Raw genomic sequence first — 23,717 nt, 5'->3', positions numbered from 1 at the left:
CCGTTACATGGCCCAGGCCCCTGCTAAAAAGCAGCTGAAGGATCTGCCTCTGGCGTCATGCCCGAACAGCTTGGTTATCACCGCAGGCTTGTTGAGGTGCTCATATTCCGGTGTTTGGGGCACGTTCACAGGCTGACAGTACGTGGCCTTCGAGTGTCAAGCCAGCATAAGTCAAGGGCGAAGCCCCTGACGAGATACTGCCCAGGGATCAAAGGCGGCTTTGCAGTGTGGAGAGGGCTTTTTGAATTGTACATTTTATTTTAAGTCATTTAATGTGTGTGTGTGTGTGTGTGTGTGTGTGTGTGTGTGTGTGCGTGCGTGTGTTTTTATTAATGTGCAGATGTGTGAGTGAGAGATATAGTGTGTGTGTGTGTTTGATGGATATAGGGAGAGGTACAGCTGCTACCTCTGCATGAGAAAGTAAGCCTACTCAGCTGGAGTGATTTTGGGGTTGCTGGGAGGTTGCTGGGAGGTTGCTGGGGGTCTGCACAACACACACAGAGACACACATTCATACTGACTGACAAAACAAGCCAGAGGATAAGAAAGATAGGACTGGGAGAATGGGGGTAGTTCACATGGACTAAGTTGCTGCAACATTTTGCACACTAACCCTAGTCCCAACCCTTTGCCCCAGGTGGGTTGTAATGTCACTGAAGGACTAGTCAAGTGAGCTATTCTGAGAGTGACATTAAAGCACATCACCCAGAGCACATCACACATTAAAGCACATCACCCACACCATAAAATGTTTTTTTAACAGTCAAAAACATTACATTGGTACTGTAAAGATCATTACAAGTATCCATGCACTCATTATAAATAATTAATGGTTAGTAAATACATCATTATTTTTATCATATATATATATATATATATATATATATATATATATATATATATATATATATATATATATATGTGTGTGTATTATTATGATTTTATAAAAATATAATATCTCCAATATTATTTTTTTTTAATTCCCTGTGCTTCCTTTGGCTCTTAAAATTCTTAGTCTGTTTGAAAAGCCATTAGGAAATCAATGTTTTTGGATTGTCACACCACTGATAGGATGATCTACCAACTGAAAAGTAATCGTTCCATTTTAATGAAATCAATCCTATGAACTTATACAGTTGGCCAAATGTACCATCCCACAGAAAGCTGAAATTTAACACAAAAGGAAATTTTATTAATTTCACTGCACTACGCATTTAATTTCTCACAGAATGAAAAAAACAAACAAAGGAAAATTGACTTTTAAAGTTTGTGTCAATAGTACAAATGTATACATCTGCTATAACGTCTTTTGAGATATTGCAGCAAAAAACTAAAAATAAGGGTTGTGGATGTAGAATAAAATGGAGGACTGAACATATCAGCAAAACTCTGTGTGTTTGTACTGCAAGTCTCTGTTCAAAACAGTTGGCCATTTGGCTAAACAGAAACCATTTTTACTTTAGAAAGAAAGAAATATTGTTATGAATGTATCAAAAGGGTTGCAGTCTGAAACAGAAATTTTCAAATCCCTGTCAAATAAAGCCCGACCTCCATCATGTAGACCATAATGATAATTATGAACATGGTTTCATTCAGAAAAGACAACTGTAAATGTTGATCCTGAGGCTGACATGATCAATTTCCCAAATATATAGTTTTTCCTTCAAACGTTTTTGAAATTAAATGACTACAATGACAGAGCTTGTCATCAATTTATTAAATATGCAAAGTATGTTTTCTGTTCACACAGTATCTGCTCATCGTTAAAGTTTGTTTGTGAAACAACCGCATTGACAGTTTCTTTTTAGTACTATAGACATACATGCGCGTGACACCAGTTCAGATTTGTTTCAAATGAACAATATAAAGCAAGAAAAATCATGAGAATTGATTCATTTGTAAGAGTAAACGTTTAGGAAGTGTTCAGAATGTCACAGTGTTATATGTCTGCTTCTCAAACCTCTCCTGTAGACCCTCAGATGTCTCACAGTTTGTTGTAGCAAACCCATATCAACTGTTCAAGTGTTTAATTATTAGTGGACAACTGTATTCAGGTGGGATACACTTGGGATTAGGGCTGTCATGATATCTACACAATAATCGTCGCCAAAATAACTCACGATTATCGCGATATCTACAGAAAATGAAAAGAAAATAATAATAATGCTATCAGTCCGATTGATCTTTAACTTTGTTTATTGTGTGTTTTGTCTCTTTTTTGGCAAATTAATTGCACTCAAAATAAAAGTGTAGGGAGGTGGAGAGAAAGTCTAACTATGACTGCACAAATACAAAAAATAAAAGCGTACAAAAAGAACAATTACACTTAATGGACAGTGAAAAGGCAACCAGATGAACTGATAAACAAAACAGCCACAAGACCTAACACTGAGAGGAGTTTTTGGAAAAATACAGCTCATTTTCGCCTAGTGAATAGGCTACAAAAACGGTTAATTCCAACTCCAGTGTATAGGTCCAGACTTGTAGTTTAAGCACATGTATCGTTTGTCCATAGGTGACGTGAATAAGCTTTTGAAAAACCAACAGGTGATTTTGGAAAAAGACAACATAATGTTCGCCATGGGAATGGGCTATGTATGAGTTCTGGTAGGGCGAACAGGTTGATTTTCAAAGGGGTTTTAGGAAAAATACAACATCATTTTCACCAAGTGAATATGAAAATATCACATGTGTATTATTGACATGATATCAATAATTTATTTTTGAAATGTCACGGTTATCTTCAATATAATAACCGGTATATCGCGACAGGAGAGGTTTTCATTTTGGTAATGACTCAGTACAGCTGAGTCATTACCAACAGGGATTAATATTTTGATTGCAGCGTACAGACTGTACTCGGAGACTCTCATATAGGGTCTGGTGAATTGGCTCAGCAAAGGTGGGTGGGGGGATGGATGGACCAGGGGGGTCGGCTCAGGTTGCCCTAGTGACCCCTAGTGGTGGATTGGGAGCCTGTCTTCTCACTTGTGATCGTAGTCTGCGGAATGCGGCACAAACGCCCTGGTTGAGTGAGCGGTAGAAGCCGAGCTGTAGGGCCTGTTGTGCTGAGGATGACCCATATCTTAATCGGTTGTCCTCAGTCCCCCATGGCATAACCGTCATCAGGGACACAAAAGATTGCGGTTGTGCCTCTTTTGAAAACAAAAAAAACAAAGCACCATTTAAAGAGAACACACCATAAAAGCACCACCCCTCCCCCAGACAGTTTTTTCCCTTCACCGTGAGTTGAGATCAGTTCATCTTGGATGGTATTTTATTTATGTGACAGTAGAACTCTCTCCCTGACACAATAGGCAAACTTAGTCTGCGTCATGAAAAAAAGCCACAATTTTTGCCATTATCTCATGTTAAAAAAATCTGATCTTATTTTAATTGATTGTTCAGTTCAGATAGATATATGGAGGTGACACTAACATTAACTTCATGAATGGGAAGTAGATTTTCAGTTTCACTCGAGGGATAAACAATCCACATACAGTGCAAGAGAATGTTTAGCTTATTCATTTTTGTTTGCTAAATGGATGAGCTCTTTTGCGATATGAATATATTATGAGGCTGAATAGTTTCAACATAGGGTAAACATCACCCATGTGTCATCTTATATTGGGTCATTATAACATTAACCTCTTATTTAGATGTGGTTTATAAGTTAATGAGCTTTATAAAATTAATATACTATGGTAACATGTAAAATATGTCGTAGTCAAAATTGATGCCACTCTTATAAATGTAAGATCTGCATTATGGAGAGAGATGCTCAACTCTCCTTGGACTTCCATAAAATATTGACTATTGTACCATGTAAACCATTGCATGAAGAGAGACAGAAAGCCAGTTAAATCCAGACAATTTGGTGGGATGTCATGTATTCAACTGAATGTAAAATATTACATTCTGTGTTATAATGTTATAATGTTTTAATCCAATATATAACCATTATAATAAACATGGTTCTATAATAGAAATAAATAATTATAAATTTGCTTCAAATGACCTTATATACAACCGCATTTTCCAAAGCCCTCCCACAACCTTGGCTTGATGAAACCCACCTTTCCCCTTGGCTTGATGAACCCCACCTTTCACCTTGGCTTGATGAACCCCACCCTTCACCTTGGCTTGATGAACCCCATCCTTCACCTTGGCTTGATGAACCCCACCTTTCACCTTGGCTTGATGAACCCCACCTTTCCCCTTGACTTGATGAACCCCACCCTTCACCTTGGCTTGATGAATCCCACCTTTCCCCTTGGCTTGATGAACCCCACCTTTCACCTTGGCTTGATGAACCCCACCCTTCACCTTGGCTTGATGAACCCCACCCTTCACCTTGACTTGATGAACCCCACCTTTCCCCTTGGCTTGATGAATCCCACCTTTCAACTTGGCTTGACAAACCCACCCTTCTCCACGGTCTGACAAACCCCAGCCTTGAGGTTTGCACATGCCATCATATAAATAAACATTTGTATTTCTTTTGACAGCAAATTGTAAAGTGGCAACCAGTTGATAGCTTATCCACTTAGGAAATAGGCTACAGCAAAATGAGTGCAACGGGGGGTGTATTTCCAGGCCTGGATTAGCATTGCTAGTTAAATACTTCAGGATATTGTGGCATATATCTTCCCAGAGGTAACAATAGTCACAGTCCATGATGGAAATCAGAATTCATGGGGGTGTTTTGCTGGGTTTAATGAAACTCTCCTTTGTTATCCCACCACACTGCAGGCCCACACATAATCACACTCCAAGCAGCAATTTGAACTCGGCGGGATAAAACCTCAGATCTCAACCGTTTGAATTAGGCACAAAGAGAAGGCCAAGCGACACTTCAAAGGGTTTCCCGTCTGGTGGTTTACGCCTTCTTAGTCGACCGTGTGCAGAACGGGGAGGTGTGTTGTTTCGCACGTGCTCACGCACGTGCGTGTGTTTATGTGTGTCATGAAGTGCGCGCACGCGCGAGCGTTTATCCGCGTAATGAAGTGCACGCGAGTGTTTCCGTTTTAATCCAGTGGAAAGCTGAATGCGAGAGCGGGTGAGCAGGACCCTTAGACAGTAAACTGGCACTGGGTTGTGTAATGTTTGTTCCCCTTCTCACAAACTGGGGCCTCGCAGAGACCCAGGGGGCCCACTGTCTGAACACCTGCTAACGCGTCTTCCGACACAGATTCTCCGGAAGGCCCAGCTGACCTTTAGCGGTCCACCATAAATGATGCATTGTTGCCTCAGAACACGCAGCACAATGCCACCGAGACATGGCGGTGTGCTTTGTCGGTTGGGTTTACTTATATTTGTGAAGACAGGAAAGCACATTTCATCTGACTGTGGCCAGTGTTCAGTCTGTCTTTGTCGGTTGGGTTTACTTACATTTCTGAAGACAGGAAAGCACATTTCATCTGACTGTGGCCAGTGTTCAGTCTGTCTTTGTCGGTTGGGTTTACTTACATTTCTGAAGACAGGAAAGCACATTTCATCTGACTGTGGCCAGTGTTCAGTCTGTCTTTGTCGGTTGGGTTTACTTATATTTGTGAAGACAGGAAAGCACATTTCATCTGACTGTGGCCAGTGTTCAGTCTGTCTTTGTCGGTTGGGTTTACTTACATTTCTGAAGACAGGAAAGCACATTTCATCTGACTGTGGCCAGTGTTCAGTATGTCTTTGATTGTTTGCTTTTCGTGGTGAATAGTCAATGGATTAAAGTCATGAAAATAATATTCTTAGATTTCCATTAACTCAGGAGGTTTCCGTAAATCCCAAATCGGCTACTCATCCCTAAGAACAAGGGCCTCGCCCGGAGAGTGATGAGGGAAACTATAAACCCATCAACCTCCAGACACACTCGTGACTTGAAGGATGTAATTCATGTTCCACTCATAAATAATGAAACAAGCATGAAATTTAAATGAACAAATCTCCCCTTAGGAGAAATAAACTTCATCAACAATTTAACATTTCAATTAGTCTCAAAATCAAATAAAGTGTTATGAAATTTCAGCATATACATTTTTTTTGTGAAATTATGTAGGTTAGAAAATAACCAGTACGGGATTCCACTTGGTTTACGGAGGCGATCTTGACTCACGGGTCGAAAGACATTGACAACAGGAGGCATAGTGGAAGGCATTAAGCATTAACTTAATGATAGTTGGAGTCCACCTGAAGGTTGTTAGTACGCTGTGTAGGATGTGCTGAAGGCTAGGCCTGATGTCTGGCCAATACTGAGAACGCTGATTGAGGATGAGCAATGGTTTGTCAAATAGAATGTTTATGATCTGCTTTTTGCTCTTTTTTGAGTTTTTATTTTATATTTTAAAATCAAATAAATTAGGCATAGTACTGGACTAGAAAAATCCAAATCAATTAGACCTAGTACTGGACTAGAAAAATCAAGAACAAGTAAGCCTAGTGCTTGACTGAAAAAATCAAGATCAATTTAACTTACTACTGGACTGAAAAATCAAGCTCAATGGAGATTCTTCCATGACTGAATTTTTTTTTTCCTACACTGGGTTTAATCTGTGTCCCCAGAAGTGTGTAGATAAGTGGATTTATGGGTTTCTCTGCTTTTCTGTCACACATACAGGATGTAGGGGTGCTGGGATTACTGCACCCCCACCCCCAACCGCTTCCCTTGTATCTTCAGCATCCCCTGGCGAGATTATGAAAGTCACATTTAGCTTTGTATTGTCCACTATTCGGGCTACCGATTTGCTTCCTCTGCGAGTCACACTGCAGGTGTGCTGCGTTCACTAAAAAGGCGTAGTGCGCTGTTGAGAAATCTGTTTCGCCCATGCCCCCCACCATGCCACCACCTCACAGCTTAGCAATCATCACCACCTGATCAAAACATCTTTCCGGGGCTATGCTTTGACAGTGCATATTTCAATTAGGATGCAGTAGCCTACCCTATGCTCCGTGAGTATAAAATAAAGCTCAGTGTGCATAAAAGGATCCCACAGTCTTGGCGATGAATTGCCATGTTTAAAAAAAAATAAAAAATCCTGAGAATCCCTGCTATGATTTGGTAAAAGCCTCACATAAACATTGTTTCCTCTTTCTTTCAGATTTTCCGCCGTGCTGACAAAAACGGTGAGTAGACACCAACTCTGCTTGTCTAATGATGATTCATTTGGTCATTTTCCAGTTGACACATTTGTTAATTTTCCAGTTGATTCTACTCTATTTCTAAATTGATCATTATCCCATGGGGTAACATTCAGGGGTTTGGATGGGCTGTGTAATCAGTTGTTATCATTTTCAATTCAAAAGCCAAGTTTCTCTGCATGAAGGATTGCTAAAAGTGATTCTCTACTCTGTTCACACTTCATTATATTCCTCTTTTCATTCACCAGTTAAAACTATAACAAGGAAGAGGAGCTTTGCTTAAACCGCAGAGGATGTGTCTCAGAGTCAGTTCAGTCCAAAGAACCCCGACTCAAAGACATTCCTTAGACCGTGTATTGCAACTAATTGGAATGGATTTCTGCTATTGTGCTGCCATGTGTGGATTGCCTCTGACTGACTTCTCTCTGTGGATTATTTAATGGTGAACAATTACGTCTAATCCAATCATGACTCGGGTAACAACTGATTCCATGTCTGGTTACGTCATCAGAGGAAAAAGATGACTGAGCTTTGTCACAATATGTCTTCTCATTAATGTTGTCACATCCTATTGCCTCTCTGTGTACTCCCCTATTGGAAGAGAATGTTCCAGGTCCCTCCCCTCTGACCTTCTTTTCCAGTATGTTTTGACCCTTGATGATTTTAAAGGATTGGCCTGGTGCGGAACAGCACATCTGGCATTTGCCTGAAATGCCAGATAGGCAGTCTGGCCCGGTTGGAGTTTACTGAAAATCTAAATGGGCAATCGACATTGAAGGAAGGAGAAATTGGTGTGTCCATTTGAGGGCTTATTAATGCATCTGAAAGCTGTGATTAAAAGAATCAATAGTGTTAAGACATGGACACAGACATTAGCCTATCAAATAGGTTGTTACAGTACGTAAATGCATTGTATGAATACAATCCGCTATTTAAATGCTACAAAAAGTGTTTCATATGCACCAAAATATTATTTATTGACATTTTTGTGCACATCTTTGATTACATACAGTGAGATAATTCTTTTTTGATCCCCTGCTGATTTTGTACATTTGTCCACTGACAAAGAAATGATCAGTCTATAATTTTAATGGTAGGTTTATTTGAACAGTGAGAGACAGAATGACAAACAACAAAAATCCAGAAAAATGCATCAAAAGTTTGTAAAGAAATATATACATTTATTTGCATTTTAATGAGTTAAATAAGTATTCGACCCCTCTGCAAAACATGATTTAGTACTTGGTGGCAAAACACTTGTTGGGAAACACAGAGGTCAGACGTTTCTTGTAGTTGGCCACCTGGTTTGCACACATCTCAGGAGGGATTTTGTCCCACTCCTCTTTGCAGATCTTCTCCAAATCAATAAGGTTTCGAGGCTGACGTTTGGCAACTCGAACCTTCAGTTCCCTCCACAGATTTTTTATGGGATTAAGGTCTGGAGACTGACTAGACCACTCCAAGACCTTAATGTGCTTCTTCTTGAGCCACTCCTTTGTTACCTTGGCCGTGTGTTTTGGGTCATTTTCATGCTGGAATACCCATCCATGAGCCATTTTCAATGCCCTGGCTGAGGGAAGGAGTTTCTCACCCAAGACTTGACGGTACATGGCCCCGTCCATCGTCCCTTTGATGCTGTGAAGTTGTCCTGTCCCCTTAGCAGAAAGGCTTCTTGAGCAGGGGTAACTTGCGGGCGCTACAGGATTTTAGTCCTTCACGTCATAGTGTGTTACAAATTGTTTTCTTGGTGACTATGGTCCCAGCTGTCTTGAGATCATTGACAAGATCCTCCCGTGTTGTGCTGGGCTGATTCCTTACCGTTCTCATGATCATTGCAACTCCACAAGGTGAGATCTTGCATGGAGCCCCAGACAGAGGGAGTTATTTTGTGTTTCTTCCTTTTGCGAAATAATTGCACCAACTGTTGTCACCTTCTCACCAAGCTGCTTGGCGATGGTCTTGTAGACCACTCCAGCCTTGTGTAGGTCTACAATCCTGTCCCTGACATCCTTGGGCAGCTCTTTGGTCTTGGCCATGGTGGAGAGTTTGGAATCTGATTGATTGATTGCTTCTGTGGACAGGTGTCTTTTATACAGGTAACAAGCACTCCTTTTTAAGAGTGTGCTCCTAATCTCAGCTCGTTACCTGTATAAAAGACACCTGGGAGCCAGAAATCTTTCTGATTGAGAAGGGATCAAATACTTATTTCACTCATTAAAATGCAAATCAATTTATAAATTTTTTTACATGCGTTTTTCGGGATTTTCTTGTTGTTATTCTGTCTCTCACTATTGAAATAAACCTACCATTAAGATTATAGACTGATAATTTCTTTGTCAGTGGACAAAGGTATAATTGCTGAGAAAACTTTGGACAAGCAATATATATTTTTTTTAAGATGGACATGAAAAAAAAGGATACTTCCTATGGATGACCAAAGGAGTCAAAATTTAATAATTAAATATATACAAAATTAAATCATTAAATAAATGAATGTATTATTTTAAGTGGTACATTATGAAATATTTTTTATCAGGCCCTTTTTAAAATAATGGTATATTTCATGTTAATAAGTAGTTTTTCCCAGTGTTTTTCTTCCATCACTTTATGTATTTCATAATGTTATGTCCTTTTTTATAATATCGGAACATATTTTATAACATAATGGCATTTTTAATAATAATATGGTGTATTATGTCATTAAATGATGTATTTCATAATTTAATGGCACATTTCAAAATGTTATGACGTATTTCATGATCACAAAGGATATTTTAATCAATGCAAGTGCGTGGTCTTTAGCTGCTGATAGGCTAATCTTGCGATACAAGCTTCATCAACAGTTGTTCGTTTGTGGGCATTTAAATCAGGGAGGACCAAAGGAATCAAAATTAGGTAAATATATCAAAATATATCAATAATGAATATAAATAATTAAATAAATAATTGAATAAATGCATTATTTTAAGTGGCACATTATTATGAAGTATTTTATAATCACCCTTTAAAAAAAAAATTTGATGATATTTCATAATAATACATTGTATTTCCAAATGTTTTTCGTAAAATCACTGTAGTATCATGACCTATTTCATAATTTAATTATGGAGGACCAAAGGAGTCAAAATAAAAAGAATGAAGTATATAAACTATTAATGAAATAAAGATATTATTTTAAGTTCCCTATACTTTGGAGGACCAAACGTTTGAGATAGAGTCATGCCGATTAGCCAATGTGAATGCCCCCGGGACACCTAACGACCGTGTGGTGGTAACCATCTGGATAGGTCGGTGTCTCTCGCTCGTGCTTGCACCGGAACTACACGTCTCCTCTACACGCAACACCGATTTGGTTCCTTCGTGACTCACAATGCCAAAATGTGCACTAGGTTGTTGAAACAAGTGCGATACTCTGTCTGGAGCTATTTGTTTAGCTACACTACCGTTCAGAAATTTGGGGAAACTTAGAAATGTCCTTGTTTTTTAATGAAAAGCCGTCATTAAAATAACATCAAATTAACCAGAAATACAGTGTGGACATTGTTGATTTTGTAAATGGCTAATATAGCTGGAAACGACTGATTTTCAATGGAATATCTACGTAGACGTGCAGAGGCTCCTTATCAGTAACTACCACTCCTGTTTTCCAATGGCACGTTGAGTTGCTAATTCAAGTTAATCATTTTAAAATGCTGATTGATCATTAGAAAATCCTTCGGCGATTATGTTAGCACCACTGTTGTGCTGAAGCAATACAACGTGCCTTCTTTGAGTATGTAGAGCATCAGCAAATATGGGTTTGATTACAGGCTGAGAACGTCCAGAAACAAATAACTTTCTTCTCTAACAATGATGTGTTGTACTCCACAGAACAGCGCAAACTGTCTCTAAGCAGAATAGAAAGAGGAGTGGGAGGCCCCAGTGCACAACTGAGCAAGAGGACAAATACATTAGAGTGTCTAGTTTGAGAAGCAGTCGCCTCACAGGTCCTCAACTAGCAGACTGAGCTCACTGATGCCCTGATCCAGGTCTGGGAGGAGATCCCCCAGGACACCATCCGCCTTCTCATCAGAAGCATGCCCAGACATTGTCGGTAGTGCATACAATCGCCAGAGGCAAGTCCACCACTGGTGCCTCGTTCTCTTCATAGATGAGAGCAGGTTCACACTGAGCACATGTGACAGATGTGAACGAGTCTGGAGACGCCGTGGTGAACATTATGCTGCCTGCAACATCATCCAGCATGACCGGTTTAGCGGTGGGTCAGTGATGGTCTGGGGAGGCATATCCTTGGAGGGTCGCACAGACCTCCACGTGTTAGCCAATGGTAACTTGAATGCTGTTAGGTACTGGTATGAAATCCTCAGACCCATCGTCAGAACTTACGCTGGTGCAGTGGGTCCTGGATTCCTCCTGGGGCAGGACAATGCCCAGCATCATGTGGCCCAGGTGTGTAAGCAGTTCCTGGATTATGAAGGCATTGATGCCACTGACTGGCCCTCATGTTCCCAAGACCTGAATCCAATTGAGAACCTTTGGGCCTTTATACAATCTAATATAACGGTGCATCTAACACCGCCATGTAGTGCCACAGACTGTCCAGGAGCTCACTGATGCCCTGATCCAGGTCTGGGAGGAGATCCCCCAGGACACATTATGAGTTGCCGTGATGAAATTCATGCACGTTGGAACAGCTTGTGATTTCAATTGTTTACTTTGAGTTTCAGTGTGAGTTTGAAGCCCTCAATCGGTTGATGATTTTGGTTTCTATTGACCGTTGTTATGTCATTTTGTTCTCAATGAATTACACAATGTATAGTAAAGATTTTGATCTTTAATATAGTTCGTTCATTGAAACCCAATGTGTGATTTTAGTGTTCCCTTAATTTTTTTGAGTAATGTACAGTCATATGAAATTGAACCAAATTGTACACTATGAAAACATATTTTCTCTTAGAGTTTGTTTCTTAACCCCATTCCAGCTGCCTTAATGTCTGCTCAAAAACAAGCTGACATATTCATCTTGTTTTTTGGAATTAGGTCAAAAGACCCAATTGTAAGTCCATGCCAAACGACGCCACTGGCTGTGACATTCAGCATTTTTGTCTGTTTTAGCATTTCTATTGCCAAATACTAAGATATGTACATAATAATAGTGATTTTGCCTGAACTTTCTTCATACAAACTTGGTAAATTGCTACAACTCAGTACAAACGCTAATGCTACAAAATCCAGTTTAAATGCCCACAAACGAGCAAACTTTGCTGAAGCTCTGTTGCTGAAACTGTTGCTGAAACTGTTGTAAGACCTCCCACTGACATTGATTGACATATCCCTTGTGATCATGAAAAAACGTAATGAAATACACCATTAAAGTATGAAATATGTAATTAAATTATGAAATATGCAATTACATTTTGAAATATGTAATTACATTATGAAATGTGTCATTAAAGGATGAAATATGTCATGAAATTATGAAATACGCTATGATATTATAAAATAGGTCCAGATTATGAGAAAAAGGCCATGATTTTATGAAATACATTTTGTGATGAAATAAAAACATTGTGAAATACAACGTATTAATACAACATTTCATACAATTAAAAAAAAGGGTTAAAAACCATGTGCCACTTAAAATGATATATTTATTCAATTAATTATTAATATATTTTATTATTTAATTTGGACTCCTTTGGTCCTCCATAGGCCTTCCACAGCTTCCTGTTTCAATGGGAGTAACAGGCATTCAAAATCAATTCGGTTGCCACACAGAAGCCTTATAGAAGGCAATAGTTGACCTTCCATGTAGAAGTGTTAATTGACCACAAAAATCCACATTTTGCAATGGCTGTCTTCGTTTCCAGACTGGATTAACATTGATAAACTGTGGTTTGACACAGGATCCCTTCCGATGTGTTTTCCTATCATTTGAAAAACATTTTAGGAAAAAGCTGTTTCCTTGGCCTGATGAAAAGGGAGTCGGTCATTTTTGTTTGGAGAAGTGCATATGTGATTTGAGATTTTATGTTGGTTGATTCCCCTTGATGAAGTACAATATCTTTCATGTTGAACAATCACAATATTGCTCCTTAACTGCACCGATATTGGCCACCTTCATCTTTACCAAGGACGCCAATAGGTTGGAGATGACTGTATATATTTCAAAATATAATATGTCCTATAATGCATATGAAGTGAATATTGACAGTATATACACCAAATAATTCCCATGTGTCATTTTTCACCACTTTGATATCTTGTTTGCTAGAGAGTCGAGGCAGTTTAGAAGTCATAACAGGTGAGTCTGCCTGATGAAACGATTCTAAGAATAACAACGTTGGCGTTTTCTTACTGTACCTTCCCGCTGGCACGCTAGACAAGCTGTCAACGAACACCATCTCTCTAGCCCGGCTCAAACCCCTCTGGTGTCGGTTACACATTTCCCCACGGAGGCTTAGTCTGTTCCTGGGAATAAACTGAAGTCTTAAGTAGTGGAAATGTTTAGGGCCACAGTTAACGCAGATCACCTTTCTGTGGAGATAATGCACTGTCCTACTTTGTGCTCTGCTTCCTGTTGGCTTTTCATTTAGATTTCTGCTGCCTTTTCCCAATGAGCAGTTCACTCTTCCCCTAATGCAAGAAAGATACAGTGTATTTCAGTATACTGTTGAATATGTAGTTCATTAGTCAGTACATCACTATGCTGATAAAATGTAGTGTAAAACACAAGTAAATAAGACCATGAGCCTTTGACAAGAAGGTGTCATATTGTGAATATATTGTGAAAATTCTTTGGCTGGTATTATACAAATTGGAAATATTTTTCTTGCCAATATTTATTGAGATAAAATAAAAAATTCCCAAAATGTTCCTGTACACACAACAAGCTTATTTGTCACAAATTTGTTTCCACCCTGAAAGTGAGCATTTCTCCTTTTCCAAGATAATCTATCTACCTGAATCTTTGAAATTGTAGTATGTAGCATTAATATTTTTGTTCACTACAATATTGCATCTAAAATGGCTAAAGAGAGGTGACAACAACATTTGACTGGCCAAGGATCTGGCCTAGTGGTTAAAATCGTTCAGAAAGTAATCAGAAAGTTGCTGGATTGAATCACTGATCCGCCAAGGTGAAACATATTTTGTTCTGTCCTTGGACAGTTAACCTTCCCTGATCCAGGGTGGCTCTCAATAATGGCTGATCCCCTGGTTATAACCCTCCCTGAGAGAGTCTCACCGGGAGATGAGGAAGAAAAACGTTTCCAATTTGTATATTTGTATGACAATATTCTACTTATTTTGTATGTTTCTCCTCACCTCAGATATCATCCTGAAATAATACTTGAGTGCGTATTTAACATACTATCAAAACTATCTGCTTGTTACACTAATGTCCCTCTTACCATGTGGAGATTTCCTCTTATTTCTCACTGCTGTTATGGCTAGATTGTCATTGTGTTATGGCTAGATTGTCATTGTGTTATGGCTAGATTGGCATTGTGTTTTGGCTAGATTGTCATTGTGTTATGGCTAGATTGTCATTGTGTTTTGGCTAGATTGTCATTGTGTTATGGTTAGATTGTCATTGTGTTTTGGCTAGATTGTCATTGTGTTATGGCTAGATTGTCATTGTGTTATGGCTAGATTGGCATTGTGTTATGGCTAGATTGTCATTGTGTTATGGCTAGATTGGCATTGTGTTATGGCTAGATTGTCATTGTGTTATGGCTAGATTGTCATTGTGATGTCAACGCTCCCTGCTCTGCTTTGAGGGCTATCCACTGTGGGATGAGATTTCCCCTGGACACTTATCATCAGTCAGTTTAGCCTTTCAGGATTGATAAACAGATCCTGGATCTGTTAGGGGAAACCTTTTCCCGGAACCTACTACTGTCAGATGTCTCAACGATTGACTGTCACCCCCTGGCTAGACTGTCTGTCTAGTCCCAATCAAATTACAACGTGCGCATCAGGATGTTTTGAGGGCTTTCTTCTTGTCGGCATCTTTAAACAGATCTGGTGCTACGTTATGATGGGACATGGGTATAATGATGAGTAAATTGAATAGTGGGAGGAATGAGTCAGGATGATCAGAAAGCTACCTCTCTCCAATTACACACGTTGATGCACCATGACATTAGTACTCTTTACATTGTCCAGATTCATCTGTCTTTCAGACGCTAACCTCAGCTCGATCTGTCTCGCCAATATACCTCTTAATATACCTCTCTGTCTGTCTCTCTCCCATTGTTCCTCACTTTCTCTCTCTCATTCTCACTCCAACCGTGTTCTCCCTCGCCCACTCCCTCCGCTCCTCGCCCTCTCTCTCGCTCCCTGTCATTTCCTCAGTTTCTCGTGCTCTCTGTCCACTCTGTTTCACTTCCTCCCCCTCTGTCTCGTGTCTGTCTCCCCCCCCGCTCCCCCTCCCTCCCCCCACCCCCCCCCCCTCTCCCTTCCCCGTCTTCTCACACTCTCCCTCTCCCTGCACAGTTGACAGACTTTTAGCGATGCTCGCCGATAGTCTTGTTGGACACCCTTCGTGGGCATCTGTTGATGTAATCCGACAGTGCCAGTGGCCAGGGCAGATGGGAGAGAGTAACGAGCAGGAGAGAGGGGCCAGCCTTGATAGGCCCAGAGCGTGAGTCACTAAATGAAAGGACAGAATGGTAGGAGACGGAGCAACGCACAGAACACTGAGCGGTTACCATGAAAACACGCAAAACTGTTATTGCTACGTTCAGGATGTAGTATGTTGTTCCTCAGGCTTGATCTGGCTCCATTTGTGATATTTTAACTTGCCTCGCTGGCTTTCTAGCTTGCGAGGTAATTAATGCTGATGAGGACTGAATGTAATCTGAACAAAGATGTTTCTGATGGCGGACTGCACACACAAGGTTTCAGGACGTGGTTGGGTCCTGGGTCTATAGGGCATCGATGTTTTTGCTGACAATCAAAGCCATTATGGCAGTGGTAATAGTATCCCCGAGCTGGGAGATGTTATACCATGTTACAATCACCTACTGCTCGTTGTTGTACATTTAATGTCACCCACTGAGCGTAATTCTTTGAAAGGCATATTTTCTACGTCTTTTCAAAGTAATTTCTACCAGAAAGACACATTTTCAATGTCTTTTCGATGTCATTTGCTCAGGGGATATTCATTGCAATGGCATGTGAAATGGTGCCAGTCTGGGTCAGCTTAGGCCATAATCTTAGAGATCCAGCACAGGATTTGATCTGGTCGTTACTCTCTCCGCCAAGTAAATTCCCGTTGAGTACTTCAGTCCCAGAACGTGCCACTCAACAGCTCTTTCTTCAGGCTGACCCATCAGCAGTTATAGATTAAATAAGCCGTAGCCATGGCAATGATACGCTCTCCGAGGTCGTTCTGGTTTGAGGCAGACTTTTTAACCCAGAACTGTCAGGGAACTGAGCAGGGTCCCAGTAGTCACCATTAGACTGCCAAAGAGCAAGGCATCAAATCTGGTGGCTTGACAGCCAAACCTGGGAGGTCTCAGAGTCAGATAATGCAGGGCTCAAAATCAGTGCACTAATTCCTCTCACATGCTCCTCAATATTTTATTGTGTGATATGGAAATGTTATCTGGAACAAATATGAATCCTAGCTTTGAAACGTTTCAAATATTTTGATAGTGTGTTTCTTGTTGTGAATATTTCCATTTAGGTTGTACATGCTTTGTTTGTAAAATGCAAAACAAAAGCACTATAACAGCAAATAGTCTGGATAGATCAAGGATACTCATAGGATACTCGTTGCCATACACTGTTTCTGAAATGTAGCTTTGACTGACACTATTTACAGTTCATATTGTGCCGCGTCTCCTCTTCCCTCAGACCTCTCCTCTTCCCTCAGACCTCTCCTCTTCCCTCAGACCTCTCCTCTTCCCTCAGACCTCTCCTCTTCCTTCAGACCTCTCCTCTTCCCTCAGACCTCTCCTCTTCCCTCAGACCTCTCCTATTCCCTCAGACCTCTCCTATTCCCTCAGACCTCTCCTCTTCCCTCAGACCTCTTCTCTTCCCTCAGACCTCTCCTATTCCCTCAGACCTCTCCTCTTCCCTCAGACCTCTTCTCTTCCCTCAGACCTCCCCACTTTCCTCAGACCTCTCAGGGTGGTAAATCATCTTAAATCTGATTTTATGGGAGCTATGTGAAAGTGTGTGAGCCTTTTGGATGACGAGGTGGTGGCAAAGGCCTTGCGTCTTTCTCTCAACCTCCACATTACAGATTAACAACATCCCCGGTGGGCCGGCGACACCGCACGGCCAAAGCAGACGGTTCCCAACCATGACCTTGATTTGAGACGAATATGCCATCTGAATTTGTTTTGCATATAAAATTACATTCATTGTTAGATTTTCATCCACAATTTGAACAGATTGTTGGCTGGGAAGCAGCTGTAACATTGGGTTCCTTGGGGTTGTATGTCTTTTTTGGGTGTTTAAAGTGTTCCCAATCCCAGTGTAACCAGGCACTGCTTGTCTAATTGTGCGACTCCTTGCAGCTGTTCAGGCACCTACAAGCTCCCTGAGGTTGACAGTCAAAAAGTGTTCACTCTGACGCTTTGGTTGGACTGTCTGCTTACAGCTTGGTGGTGAACGTTCGGACATTCGGACAGGAGCCATGACACGAGGTCAGGAATACGAATTGGATACCACAGATCAAGAATACAATTTCAATAACAAATATATCCAAGAGCTGTACTTCGTGTCTAGGACAAAAATTCAAGCCAACAGGTAAATGTCCAAAGGGACCCTCATTCCCTTTATATTAAAGTACTATTGAGCCAAGCTTGATAGGTCCGGGCTCCCAGTGTTATAAACCCCCGCCAGGACCTCTTTCTGTCAGTCAGTAGGAACAGTCTGCCCAAGGCTGCTGCTGACTCAAGCTCCAGTCTTTCTGTCTGCCAAGCGGCAGATTGATACCATGACCATGATCGTCTCAAATCAGACAGCTACAAACACTCAGCGTTTCCTGGGACACTTACAATTGATTTCATACCAGATTTGCCAAACATCGACATTGGCCCGGTGTTTTTAGCCAAGCGATCGGTTGGCGTGTTATTTCCCCATGTTTCTCTGTCGTTGACGCATAGTGAACTAGGGTGTCGCGTTGTCTTTCAGATGACGGGAAACTGTCGTTCGAGGAGTTCAATGCCTATTTCGCAGACGGGATTCTTACCACGGACGAGTTGCGGGAGCTCTTCTACTCCATAGATGGACGGCAGAACAAGTATGTCCAACTCTTCGTAATTAACGGATGCATGTATGGTGGGATGTAAAGGAATTCATAAACACGCCTGCTACAAGATGTAGAGTTTTCCTGAACCAAGCAAAAGCAAAAGTAGACAGTGAGCTGAGTCGGGCGAGAGAGAAAGGTGGAGCAGAGCGAGCTTAACTTGGCTGGAGAGCAGAATAGGCATTTTGTAGTTGCAGCCATCTGTCCTCTTCCATTTTTGCTCATGTAAAGTTCAGCCATAAGCTTTGGGCCTGCTCTGTCCCGCTTCTTCTATTCTATACCACCCTTCTTCAGACCACAACCGGCTGTTGAAATGTTCAGTGCTCCTTCTCAAATAGCTTACTTTGAGACCAAATTATTGCCTTTGTAGTCACTAAACTAGATGGGGTGTTTGTTAAAGTATGCATTTTAACTAAAATGATTGAGCAATTTTGGAGCTGCAGTTTTTTTTCCCTCAGAGTGTAGAGCCCTTTTTTAGCTGAGCTGGAGAAATTGGACATTGAGTGATGAGGGGATTTCAGGAGTTATAATGATCAATTATGATCCCTTTATTGTGCCATATACCGTAGCTGTGGGCAAGCTCTGCCCACCAGAGAGTCTTTTCTTTTCAGTCATCTATTTCTTGTGTTTTTAGGGATGTTAAATCTGGTTGCCACTTAAATCTCACTGAATTGATTTTCTTTCAATTTTCTCTAGAGACAATTTTTCACACTCAATGACCGATTTGTAATGGTTGGTCAAACCTTCACCATGGTGATAGCTGAACTGGGCTCAATGTAATACAAAGCCACTTAAAGATCCTAGGTCTATGATAAACAAAAAATGCATACTACTGTAGATGTCAAGATATACTGTTTGTTTGTTTGTGGTATGAAATACAGATTCGAATCCTGAATCTATGACCACTGCCATAATGGCTTTGATTGTCAGCAAAAGCATCGATGCCCTATAGATCCAGGACCCAACCACGTCCTGAAACCTTGTGTCTGCAGTTCGTCATCAGAATATTTCCAAAAACAGTACAACTTCTCAGTTTCAACATTTGATATGTTGTACTATTTCAGTTAAACATAGGGATAAATTAATTCTGTTTTTATGTGCATTTTACGCTGGGTCCCAACTTTTTTGGAAACAGGTTTGTAAATCAGATATTTTATTTGATCTCTCAAACAAGGTGATGATGTATGTAATAACAGTAGAGGTATAATCTAAAGCCATTAGTTTGTGAATCCTCATCCTAAAATACCTGTGAAATTATGCAAGAGAATGTGACAATATCAGTAATGAACGATGGCTGAGGCAGAGTCTATATAGTACAAGGTTCACTGGAAGGCCAAACCAGATCAAGGTTTTGGCAGCTGAACCACTACCCTACCCTTTTGTCTTCATTTATTAATGTATGCAATTGTCTTCATTTATTAATGTATGCAATTGTCTTCATTTATTAATGTATGCAATTGTCTTCATTTATTAATGTATGCAATTGTCTTCATTTTGTAGACAACATTAAAAAAAAATGCTTTGAATAAGGGATAAGATAAGTAATGGAGGATCGGAAGTCAGATTTTAAACGTTGCATTTTCAGGATTTTCTTTGAAAACCTCTTTACAACCTGAGTGGCCTATTTACCATTCACACACCATATCAGGACTCATTTCAGGTCTGTTGTTTACTGGCAGTGACCCAAAAACATATTCTTCTCCTCTGGATTTCAAATGTTGTTTTTGTCTTCCCAAGGACAACCTCCCGCAATCAACAACTCTTGTTTATTACATCATATACACTGCTGAGCATCAGTGTCCCATGGCAACAACCATAAGGAATAAACTGTACACTGATTGTACAGTAGATAAAGCTTGTTATGGGAGGAATAGAAGATTTGTAATCATTTAGTTAAATGGCTCATTTCCATGACATTGCCTGTGGGCTTAGAGTGACTGTAATCCATTCACTTGCACTGATTGTAAGGTTGTTGTGGCTAAATCTCGCAGATGCCTTGCTGGCCATTTTAAGAAAAGTGAAGGATGGGTGACATTTTCTCCTGGCCCATAGACCGTAGTATTTCAAAATAGACCATAGTATATGAAAATAGACCGTAGTATTTGAAAATAGACCATAGTATATGAAAATAGGCCGTAGTAAATGAAAATAGACTGTAGTATTTGAAAATAGACTGTAGTATTTGAAAATAGACTGTAGTATTTGAAAATCGACCGTAGTTTTTGAAAATAGACTGTAGTATTTTTGGTGATTTAGTGTCTCATATTGAGTTGTGAAACATTGAACTTGCCTTTCTAAAGACTGCTTTTCTCCTCAAGTGGCAAAAGTACGCTGTTACATGTTTTTTAAGCCTGTTAACTTGATTTCCCCTGGCAGAATGGAAATGTACTCAATGTTCATGGAGCGCTCACTGTCGTTTCCCTCCAACATTGTAGAATCTGAAGTCCAGTCATGCCCTTGTTAGGGAGTATACACATCCTTAGAAAAACACACAAAAACAAGATGGCTTTAACCAGTCAAGTACGCGCACACAAAAACACAAACACAGAGAGAGACCCTAACCCCAAAAACATAATCTTAACGCTCCCGGCTAAGATTAATTCTAACCCTGACTCTATATTCTACCGTTTACATTATCCCTGCCATGTAAGACAGATGTTGCTGGTACAGTGCTCCTACAGCTCTACATTGGAGCACCAGAGGTCAGGCCAATGTAACCTAAACAATGTAAAACACTAGGATTGCGTTCAGACAGCTGGAATAGCGAATGCATGTTCCTGACATGGTGACAATCATTAGAACCTTCTCTGTTGGTTACACAAGGCAGCCAAAACTAACTCTGACAAAAGGTGTCTACTGAAATAGATTTTCAACATCAGTGTTCATAAATGGTGGTCGGAGCTATGCAGATGTCACACAGCGATTACACAAGGCATTAACCAGGATACATTTTGCTCTAAATTCTTTCCTCCAAGCGGTGCAAGTAAAATTGGCAATTACATTCTTGGAGGGAGCACTCTCTGTGGTTAAGTTGGCTGCTTTTATACATGCATATATTAGGCAAATATCACAACAATATTTTTGGTAGTCAGATTTCAGATGGTAATTTCTGCCCAGCCATCAGTTTCAACGTAGTTAATCCTGGCTTTGATAGATCTAAAATTGTCCAAAGACATCAGCTTGAAAATGTTAAAATGAATCGGCTGAGTTCAAAGCCTGTGTGATTTGCTCAGACACTGAATGAAAAGTTGCGTGAGGTTTGTGTTGATGTTTCTTTTGGATTCTCAGTAGCTGTCGCCATGGTGATAGCTACTCTTCCTGGAGTCTGACCTTACAGTGCAAAAAATACATTACATTATTTACTGTAAGTCACTCACAAAGGGAGTCTCCTCAATGACTAAAATGTAAACAAATGGGAATTTCAGGCAAACAAATATAATGTCCATAAATTTAAATGCATTAACAAGTAGATAAAACAGAATAAAGATGTGGTGATTCACTGAAAATGTGTTTCCTTGCAAGAATTCAGAACATGCGGCAAGCTGATTGTTGTTGCAGTTGTTCCACCAACGTTTATTTTATTTTATTGAGTCTATTAAATGCAGAAGGTCTTCCAGTAGGTTACTGCTCCGTCCCGTCGTGAAGCGCGGCAGTTTCCCTCAGTAGACATTCTGCGCACGCTTACCTCAGATGTGAACTCCCCAGGACTTAAATGAAACGCACCAAGGTCTTTCAGCTGACCGTGAATCTGTAAACCTGTTTCTTTCTCTCCCCCTTCCATTTCATTTCTGCTACACCGCAGCAACCTGGACACCGACAAGCTATCCGGTGAGTGCCAGCCATGCTCTCTGTTTCAATGCGACCTGTGACCTCATCACATTAACCTGTGATCTCACCAGTGAATCTCTTGTGCTCAACCACACTGCGTCTTCTATAACAGTGCATGACTGCTGTAATAGGTTGAAAACGCCATCAGCATATTCCGTCAGTACATTATTCCGTTCGCCGATTAGCATAATCTTTGTCCTTATCAACGCTACCACCGTCAACGCCAACCGCATTCACACTCCGTCGTCCTCGTCCCTGTCATTCCCATGCTCACCATCGGCCAGCCCTGGCTTTGTGAGTGCGGCTACAGTATAGTCACGTATAGGTGTCCTAATGGAGGAATGTGGCAGACGGGCCTAGAAAAGCAGAGAAATAGGACAAAGACACTGTAAACACTCACTTCCGAGAATAAACCCGCTGCATAATTCATTGAGTGGCAAAAGCATCAGTCAGTGCAGCCTCTCAGCGTCAGAGAGGAGTGGACTTCCATCACGGTAAGTACCTTCTCTGTGTCATCTTGAAGTTAGTCCACTGGACGTCATCAGTCAATATCTGGCCCATAGGGGAGAAGGGAAGTGACATCCAGGGCTCTCTTCGATTGGTGTGACTGGGAATGGCCTGATTTATTTGACATAATAAAGTACTGTATAATATCTGCATCTATCACACTGACACACTTGAACGGTTTTCCCCTGAATTGCCTCACGACTTCATTAGAGGTTATCAGACTATTTTCTGTCAGTGCCTGGTCTTGTGTCTCTTTTGCCTTGATCAGTAATCACAATATTTGTCATAGACCTTTTTACCCCCGTTTTGCAGTCAACGGTCGTGATTCGAACCACACCGTTTACAACATTAGATATTTGACCAGGTTGGTCATTTAAACCATACGGTACAGCATAAGAAAATGACCAGTAAATGTTGAGTCTGTAACTACATTGTCTTTTTTTTATTTCAGATTACTTTGCTCAACACTTGGGGGAGTATTTGAATGTCCTTTCTGCTTTGGAGACCCTTAACATTGTCATCTTGAAGGCCATGGACAAAACTAAAGAGGTAAGCCTGTGCAAGAGCTGTTTTGAGAAGTGTCAGTGGTCAAGGGTTACTGTCAAATAGACAAGTGAATCAAATAACACTTTTGTGAATGTGCCCTTCCTGTGCCGTGCCTCTCGAATCCTGTTCCTGGAGAGCTACCGTCCAATAGGCAGCTATAAAACACGCCCCATAGAAAGCCTCTCGAATCCTGTTCCTGGAGAGCTACCGTCCAATAGGCAGCTATAGAACACCCCCCATAGAAAGCCTCTCGAATCCTGTTCCTGGAGAGCTTGTATCCAGTAGGTTTTCAGTCCAACCCAAGGCCTGATTTAAATAATTGGCCTGCTTTCCAGGCAATGAATGGCTCTGTAATAATTGGTGTATGTGTGTATGTGTGTGTGTGTGTGTGTGTCTGCTGGAGAGGCATTTTTGTTTACCTCTGCTAGGCAATCACCAACCA

The 23,717-nt window shown here is 40.7% G+C and overlaps 1 protein-coding gene across 2 annotated transcripts in view; it reads left to right on the top strand.

The window, feature by feature from the left end:
- The window catches only part of necab3 (N-terminal EF-hand calcium binding protein 3), a 43,717-nt gene that overhangs the window by 690 nt on the left and 19,310 nt on the right, over nucleotides 1–23,717 (top strand). For both annotated transcript variants that reach the window (XM_020055161.3, XM_013138071.4), the window contains exons 2-5: nucleotides 7,089–7,113; nucleotides 18,280–18,388; nucleotides 22,197–22,222; nucleotides 23,181–23,278. In XM_020055161.3, coding sequence (XP_019910720.1) covers nucleotides 7,089–7,113; nucleotides 18,280–18,388; nucleotides 22,197–22,222; nucleotides 23,181–23,278 — 258 coding nt within the window. The remainder of the gene's footprint in view (nucleotides 1–7,088; nucleotides 7,114–18,279; nucleotides 18,389–22,196; nucleotides 22,223–23,180; nucleotides 23,279–23,717) is intronic.

This window comes from Esox lucius, chromosome 17, assembly GCF_011004845.1.
Source record: "Esox lucius isolate fEsoLuc1 chromosome 17, fEsoLuc1.pri, whole genome shotgun sequence".
Taxonomy (NCBI): Eukaryota; Metazoa; Chordata; class Actinopteri; order Esociformes; family Esocidae; genus Esox; species Esox lucius.
This window is presented reverse-complemented; position numbering and strand designations above follow the sequence as displayed.